Source organism: Marmota marmota, unplaced genomic scaffold (genome assembly GCF_001458135.2).
Source record: "Marmota marmota marmota unplaced genomic scaffold, marMar, whole genome shotgun sequence".
Taxonomy (NCBI): domain Eukaryota; kingdom Metazoa; phylum Chordata; class Mammalia; order Rodentia; family Sciuridae; genus Marmota; species Marmota marmota.
In genome coordinates, this window is record NW_026000211.1 from 33,947,916 (window position 1) to 33,956,847 (window position 8,932).

The 8,932-nt window shown below is 41.3% G+C and overlaps 1 protein-coding gene across 1 annotated transcript in view; it reads right to left on the reverse strand.

Annotated features, from left to right (window-relative positions):
• LOC107142578 (katanin p80 WD40 repeat-containing subunit B1-like) overlaps positions 1-8,182 on the reverse strand; it is a 47,858-nt gene extending 39,676 nt beyond the window's left edge. The window contains 1 exon segment of the mRNA XM_048791771.1: positions 8,057-8,182. Within this exon segment, the coding sequence (XP_048647728.1) occupies positions 8,057-8,182 (126 nt within the window).
• Between the last annotated feature and the right edge of the window lie 750 nt (positions 8,183-8,932).

An 8,932-nucleotide genomic window follows, 5' to 3' on the forward strand; every position in this document is an offset into this window, starting at 1 on the left:
GCTCTGCCCCCTCTCCAATTGGGGTCACGCAGTCACCACGCTGGCGAGCCGCTGGGCCTGCTCCGGGCGCTGGCGGCGGCCCGGCTCCTCCCCTCTGGCTCGATGACAAATCGAGGAGACTCAGGTGTCTGTGCCTCACCCCCCCTACCAGGAGACCAACTGTTTCTGTTGCCGCTGGTATTGATGAAGTTCTCTCCTCCGCCGCTTTCTGATGACATCAGATCTCTGCCATGTTGGTATCCTATGCGAATGGCAGCATTTCGTTCTCCTTGCAGGGCAACCAAAGCAACTGGTGAGTCCTGACCGGCCCTCAGCAGGACCCGGACCGAGAAGCAGTTTCCGCGGGCTCCTAGCCCTGGGCCAGGGCCCCCATGTTTCTTGTTGTTAGGTCCTATTTGGTGCTTTCAGAGTACCTAGGATAGTGTGAAGGCTCAGATCAGATGATCCGAATTAGCCTCATTTTAAGCAAATAGCACACATCTGATGGTGCTGAATTAAATGATGGTGGTTGGTGGGCTCTGTGACAGCTAAGACATCACCAACGGGGAAACCTGGGGTCAGCATGAAGGGGAAATATGTCTCCAATGGAGGAGACAGAAACACAACTTCCCAGCCTCATCATTTTGCCAGCCCCAAATCATAAATATTGCTATCAAGAGATCTAAGTGGCTCATTTTCTGTAAATTGTTACACTTGTTGAATTAAGAACAAACAAATGGATGGATGGATGGATGGATGGAGGGAGGGAAGGATCAATGTTTATTTGTTCTAAGATGCAGTTTGAGATGTTAACTTTTTTTTTGTGAAGACTTAAGTTTTAATAATGCATATGAAATAGAGTTTTTCAAGAAAATACCAGTCCAAAAGTTATATTTGCTATTCTGCAATTTTAAAAAAATCTCTAAAAATTCAATCTTTTGCTAAATTTGTGGCAAACTCATTTAACAGAAAAACCTCAAATGATATAAAACTTGATGTAGAAATCATTTCTCCCAGTTAGTGTGAGTATTCATGTTTGTGGATGAAACCTTAATGTCTGACTATGAGTGCTGCTCCAGATAGCACTTGAGGGTGTCATGTGATACAGCACTGTGTTACTTTACCGAGATTCCCCAAATTCTGAATTCAAAACACATATCTAGCCTATGATATTTCAAATGTGTGGTTAGAGATCTATGTTACTTCATAGTTATTTTTGAATGTGTAAACTATTTCATATAGTTTGGAAGACAAATGACATATATGTGTGTCCTTTTACAAGTAAATGTAAACATTTTTCCTACAATTTTGCAAAACATTAGGAGCAATTTCTTTTGCATGCTCCCCTGTCATTTGAGATACAGATATATTATTCATCAAATGTTTCAGACTCACAATTCCTCTACCCAAATTGCTGCACTCAAGTATTACAGAAAGAGAATCAAAGAAATCAGAATATATATGCAGTGTGTGTTCTTCAGCAGGTCTTTATCCTGGGATAGTTTGCTTTACTTCCATTCCTCTTCCATCAAACCATTTGTGCAAACAAGAAGACCCAAAATATTGCATTAGTAGTAGAGCAGATGTTTGTGGAAGATAATTTGTGACATGGTGGAACCAGGTGAAGTGTAATTTTTTATGTACTTTGTAGAATGCATCATAGTGGTAGAGTACAGCTTTGGAGATAGCATTTGGAGATCTGAATCTCATGTCCATCATGACTGATGTGACATGTGACCTTTATTATTTATTTCTCCTCTGTGAGTTTCAACTCCCTGAGCACAGACCTGCCTGAGAGAGTGGTTTTGATTTAAGTGAGACAGTACACGGGAAGTATCTACTCTGGACTCTGCATATCGTAGATCCATGTCAGATGGTATCTGCTCTTGGAAGCATCCAGATTAGTCATCCATTGCGTGGCATTAGGAACTCTAAACTAAACATTCCATGTGTCTAATATCAATGGTGCCGTATATGTGACAACTGTCTCACATTCAAGGATCACAGAGATCACCATCCTCACTAAAACTTGTTGACTGTCATACTTTATACCTCAAGGAATCAAACTTTGCTGTGTACTCCCAGCCCTCTGCTATCTGAGTGATCAACTTGCTTTCCATCGTTCATGACACTTTCTCTGCTCTGCATCTTTCCCACTGAGTCTTTATTTTCTCCCTGGTGGGTATCAAATGAAGCGCTAATAAGACCTACTGAACATATTACGGGAGAAAAATCTTAATACTGCTTTACAAGCTAAGATGAAAATTCTCAAAAGTGTACTATATATTCTAAACTGTAATTTAATGAATATCAGTGCAGAAGTTGCCAGATTTTTTTAGTACTAACTAGAAACATTGTCTGTTGGAATCCACTTAATATGGCACTCTTTAAACAATACATAAAAATTTTGTTTTTTATTATTAAACTCAGTTGCAGTTTTGTTTAAAATTATGGTGTTTTAAACAAACTGTTTAAAAATAGCTAAATGTGCACTTTAAATGTCTTGTAAACTCTAATTACATTTTAAAGTATATAGAGACAAAAGTAAATTTTATTTCCATGCTTACTGCATAATCAATTAAATAAAATTTAAAAATGCTTTTGAAACTCTTGCACTTTAGCAATTACAGAGGACAGCATTCATTCTGTACAAATGTTTACTCCCTCAATGTTTAATCCCTAGTCTTCCCACTAACATTGGAAAATGTTGTGTTAATAAGAAGGAGAAGAGAATTCACCCATGAATTTATCCATCAATTCCATCTATCAATTCTTCCTTTAATTCATTCAGACACTAATTTAACTTTTTATCACTGTGCTAGTCAGCTTGACAAAATTCCTGAGATATCAACTTAAAAGGAGGAGCAGTTTATTTTGGCTCATGATTTCAGAGATTTTAGTCCATGGTCAATTGGCTCCATTGCTTTTGGACCTGTGGTGAGGCAGTACATCATGGTGGGAACATGTGGCAAAGAAAACTGCTAATCCATGGAGCCAGGAGGGGAAGAGACAAAGAGAAAGGGGCTGGGTCCCAACGTCTCCAGTTGACCTAACTTTCTCCCACTAGGTACCACCTCTTAAGGGTTTCATCATCTCTCAATAGCACCATAGACTGTGACAAAGCCTTTAACTCATGGGCCTTTGGAGAACACTCCAGATCTGTATTAGTCAACGTTCTCTAAAGGAATATAGACTCAGGAGATTTATTAGGTTGGTTTATGCAACCAGAAGCTAGATAGTCCACAATGGCCGTCTGCAGGCTGAAGAGCTGGAAGAATCAGTAGCCGAGCAATCCAGGATGCTGAAGCCCCAGAACAAGAGGGATCAATGGTTCTATCCTAGTTGGAGACCAAAGGCTTCTGGAAACTTCTGAGACAAATGGTGTAAGAGGCCCAGAAAAGGACACATTGCCTCTGCCCTGGAAGGTAGAGGTAGGGAGAGTACAGATTTTTGGTCAATATGTCAACTAGCAATTCATATACATATGCTATGACAGTTTTTCAACAAAGTAATCTCAGAGATCATTTAAAAAACCTTACCATTTATTAGACAGCAGTGAGAAGTGGTAAGGAAGTCCAAGTATTTGACAACATAGAGAGGCAGAATTGCAAAGTCCAAGTACTTCTGTCCCAATCTATTTTCCTCTTTTGCTGTGTGCCCTTGGGCAAGTTATTCAGTTTCTGGGTTTCAGTTTCCCCTGAGAATAATAATTGTCCCTATTGCTTTGGAGTTTTATGATTCTTAAATGAAAAAAAAAAGATGTAAGTCACTGAATTCCATGGTTGCACATAATAAATATTTAGCAATTACTGGCTATTATGGCTTCTAGAATAATTCTTGTAGATACTAAAATTTACTTCAGGAGAAAATACTGTATTTATGATAGCAAATGCAAAAAGGTTCATTCATTCCTATTGCACACATCTTCTCCCAGTCACCCTCTTTCTCTCTTATCTAACACACTGCACTTTGGGAAGGTGCATCAGTTACAACAGTGAGTGGAATCAATGGGTGAGGCTACAGTTGTCTCTCTCATCTTGTCACTCATGCTGCAGCATGGGTCCCCTGACAGCTACCACTTATTCAGGGAGGAAACTGGTTATACTCAAGGATGCTCTAAAGCAGTTGTGGTATCTCTATAGAAGTGCCTCTCTGAAGAAGACAGTTGTGTTTCCATTCAAAGTTTAATCATGACCATTCTGACGTGGTGAACACAATTCCTTAAGTTATTTACTTTTTATCCTTCCCTACCACCAGGCACAGTGACTGATATGATGCTCCCAAATGATAGTTAACTCTAAAGCTAAACCTACATATACCAAATGCAACCTGCATAGAAGCTGTGTTTGTGAATAATTTGCCTATTTTTAAAAAATAAGTCACTTTTTGGGTTGAAGCATTTAAATGCAGATGACTTGGTCTTTGGTGACTTGGTTGCTGCTGGGTGTTTAGCTTTATGGCTTCTTCATGTTTATATTTTCTGTTACCCAGACACCAATGTAGGCACAGCACTTGCTCTGTTATTGGAACAGCACCTAGTGCTCAAGGTTGAGGTTCAGCTTTGGTTTTCTGTGTCACAGGGTCCTCTTCTGGGTTGCAGTATGACTCTGAGCTCAGAAGCAACAGGGACAGCTGCCAAAAGCTAAACCCCCTTGTGGTTGTGGCTTCCTCTTCAGGAGCACACATAATTCATGGATTTAGAGAGGCTGCCACACCTAGCGGCTGTGCTATTAGGCTATAACTCATCTTCAGAGGCAGGGGATTCCAAATGTAAAGGTCAAAGCACTCGGAAGCCGCCTTGACAGCTCACAGAATGAGTCTGTGTCCTAGGGCATCTACTAAGCCCTCCAGGTGAGGCTGAGCAAGCTGGATAAAATTTATCCTCGGCTTCCTTATATTTTAGTGAATAGTATTATATATTCGTACATCAAACGCAGACAGGGCTCGACTCCACTTTCTGAGAAGAGGAAAAGCTTCGAGTCGGTATAATTATTGCATCTCGCCAACACCGCCACCCACCCCGCTGGAGCCCTCTGGGCTGCGCACCCAGGTCGGTCCTTGACTGCACAGGCTTTTCTTGGCATGGACAGCAAATGCTTCAGGGGCTTTCCATTTGTCACTTGCCAAAGGCTGCCACGGATGTGCGAAGTGCCTGGCTTGAAAGCGTTCCAGCCAGCGTTCTGTGGGTTTGAGGTTTGTTCTCACTCGCTCTCACTGTGTGTGGGAAGTTCCCTGGGGCCTGAGGCACTGGCTCTGCTCCTTGGGCTGAGCAGTGATCTTCCGCTGTGTGTCTGAGGCTTCCCAGCAATGGAAAGCATCCAGGTTTTGAGGAGGCTTTAGATTTGCCAATTATTTTCAAATGCGCGGTGGTGTGTTACTTTCCTCCAGTTCTCAAGTCAGAAGACTGAACTTGTTTTCTTTTCATTTTGGTGTGTTTCAGGCCACCGAATTTTAAGTCCCAATTTTGCGTTTCCTGGTTATATCCCCTTTGTAAGTTTTGCAACATAACCTTTCAGATCTGGCAACACAACCTGTTCGAAATCTCCTATTAACTGACTCTACACCCCACTCCCCTCCCTTTCCAGGATTTTATTTCCACTTAGCATCTAGCCTGTAATGTCTTTTATTAAGATCAGAAATTTAATTATGTACATATTTGAAACCTGAACCCATTAAGTCTATAAGATCCCTTGGAAATGCCATTTGCCAGGTGTGCAATCACTGTAAATGTGCAAAAATGTCGCACAACAATTAGGCTGTAAAGCTTAACTTAAAACAGGCTGAGGGACTAACGTTTTAGATAGAGAAAAATAGCTCTGTAGACATGAGAAGAAATAAGAAAACTGTGTGAGATAAGTGAGAAGAGAATTAAGAGGACTGTATCCACACAGATGGTATTGGAGGAGAGACACTGGAAGAAAGAAGGACTCGAAGATGGTAAACTGCCAAGCCCTGCAGAATCCTCTTGCTAAAAGACACAGCCTGCTCAGCTCTCCTCCCCACTGTCTCCCTGGGTCCCCCTCAAGCCAGGGAGCCGCTCCCTTCTCTGAGTGAGTGGATATAATCACACCCTCCTGTGTGTCTGTTTACCTTTGGGTGTCTAATTTTGCACTTCACATCATCATCAGGGTTTATTAACCATCTCTCCTACTAGACTTTAAGCTCCTCCAGGGTGAGGATCATAACAAATGTCCAAGATGGTACATCCCATGTAGTAGGCTGTCAGTGAGTGTTAGCTGTGTGTGTATGTGTGTAAATAGTGTCTGTGATGGACATGTGAGGTACCACCCAGATGTTCCCCCTTCAAGGAAGGACTTGTTACTGGGGACTGTTAGTGGACAGTCGTTAGCTCTCAGCCCATCCAGAGATGACTTGGGCTGGGGAGAGCTGCCTGATTAGCCTCAGATCATGTCCTTCTGGGGCTTGGCCGTACCTACTGCCTGGGGCCAGCCATCTGTGCCTTGGTAGGGGCAGCTCTGAAGGGCCATTCTAACTCCAGGATTCTCTGTGGGCTTATTCAAGGCTCCTAGGGCTCTCACAGATTGGCCTTTCTCTCTGTCCACTCCTATTTTTGCCCTTCACTGCCACAGGCATTTCTTCCTAGGGTGCTCAGTATGCCAAGTCCCAGCTCAGGGTCCATTTCCAGAACTCTTCCTGTAACACCTTTTAGCTGAGTTTAAACAATAGTAATGACCTGGAGGAAGAGAACTGAAGCAGAAATATTTTAATATCTTAAGTAGTTTGGGGTTCTAGAGGAAAATAAGCAAATATGAAAACTGAGAAAGCCAAGTAGTCTGGTGGAGAGGAGTAGCTCAGGAGCCCCAGAGCAGGTGATCTTGCTGGCTTTGTGGGAGCACATGCAGTGCATGAGCTGGGGCAATCACACTGTCCCCTAGAGCCTCCCCTCTGTCCTACAAAAAAGAAGGAGTTGGGAAAAAAAAATATCTCCACATTCTTCTCCTCTCTAACCTTCTGTCAGGAATGGAAACTCTAGGAATGTTTAGTGAGACTCAGCTATTAACAGGTTTCTAAATATTACCTCAAAACTGTAAATCCAAGAGACAAACCTGAAGGAAAAGAAAATGTACCTTTCAGAGCTGCAGACGTTGATATAACATCCCTGAGATGTCATCCTGGCAACTCTTGAGGATGTTTGTGAGAAATTCTTTGATAGCTGCTGTCTAGAGACAACTGCCACATTTCAGGTGAAATAAGGCAAAAGGTCGGTGAAGGCCTGGGCTCTGTGGACAGGCGACATTAGGATGGAAACATGTTGAGAGATGAAATCAGATCTAAAAATCATCATCACTAACATTCTCTTTACAAACGTAAAGAGAATCGCAAGGAGGAATATTTGGTAGCATCAGAAGTAAAATTTACAGAATTCAAGAAATTGGGCCCAAAAATGAAAGTTGAGATCTTATTTCATTTTGGCTTCAGGACCCTCTGGCTTATATTTTATATTTAGTTAAGACACAGGTCTTTTATCCTTCACATCTTTGAAGGATCCTTGTTATTTGTAAGCAACTGTTAGTGAGGTTTTTAGCTACTTGCAGCTGGATACATTTCTAACTGATACACAGGGAAATGTGTTTAAACTATGGAGTCTGGGGGTGTCTGGGGTGGACGCTGAGGAAGCAAGTGCAGTATAAATAGGAATTATCTAAATGGCACATGGGGGTTGGAGGAAAGGACGATCACTCCAGATGGTCAAAGAGTCAGAATATCTGTGCCAATTTCCTTCATGATGTATGTGACCTGGGCCAGGCTAAAATATCTGAGGCTTCATGTTCTTTAAACTTTGGGAAACTGTGTGTGTGTGTGTGTGTGTGTGTGTGTGTGTTTAATAATATCTATTCAAAGAAAATCCCTCCATTACGGCCTGATAGAATTCAATTCCTCTCCAACTCTTCCAGGAATCCTATTATTCTTCCTGTTTTTTAATCTCCTTCTCTACCTTCACCCAGTCTACTTGCAATCTCAAGTTCCTCTCTTTTTAAAAAGAAAAATCCTCTGCCAGCAGCTGCATTGTTTTTTGTTCCCCCTTGGAAACTGCACTCCACCTTTTTGTATTTACCTCATCTCCCAGTAAGTCTATCAGTTCTGGCTGTTGGACAGTTACTCCATCAGGTACTACCACTGGTCTGATGAGGTCCATGGAGAGGTAGAAGATGGCTTCAACCAGGGTAGGAATTTTGACCATTTTGTTCACCACTGTGTGTCCAGTACCCACAGTGGTACAAGCATATAACTTTTGTAGAGGAAACATGTTAATGCCTTCTTAAAAAAAAACAAATGAACTTTTCCTCCTTATTTGACTTTTTAGTAGCTATATAATTTTTGATAACTTCCTTCTTGAAACTCACTGATCTTTTGTGTTTTATTGCATAATCATTTTCTTCTTCTCTTTTTATCTTTTTACTATAGAGAATTATATGTCATTGTAGGAAAACATAATAATAGTACAGGCCCCATTATGAGTGAAACTCCTGGCCAATTTGATTTCATCTGAATCTCCACTCAGTCCCTGATCAGGCTAATTTGAAGATATCAGAGGCATGAGGTCATTTCACCCACAAGCATTTTAGTGTGTGTTGCTAAAAGGAAATACATCTTTTTTTTTTTTTTTTAAAAAAAGCATAAACGTAATGCTATCATTAGACATAAAAATGAATAACAAGCCTTGAATATCTCCAAATTCATTCTTAACTTGTTTTTATTCTTGACCCCTTTGTTTAATGGGGGCGAGGGATGGATAACTTCCTGGATGGGCAAACTAAATTCTTAGGAAACTCTTTTACTTTGGCCAATAATCAAACTGATACTTTGATCTTTAGTTGTCTGACACCCATGCCTACCTCTCGATCAATTTTGAATTTGAGAGGAAGAGTGCTGCTCAGCCCCATCAGCAGAATGTAAATATTATTTAGGAACACTCAGGAAAATGCCAGAT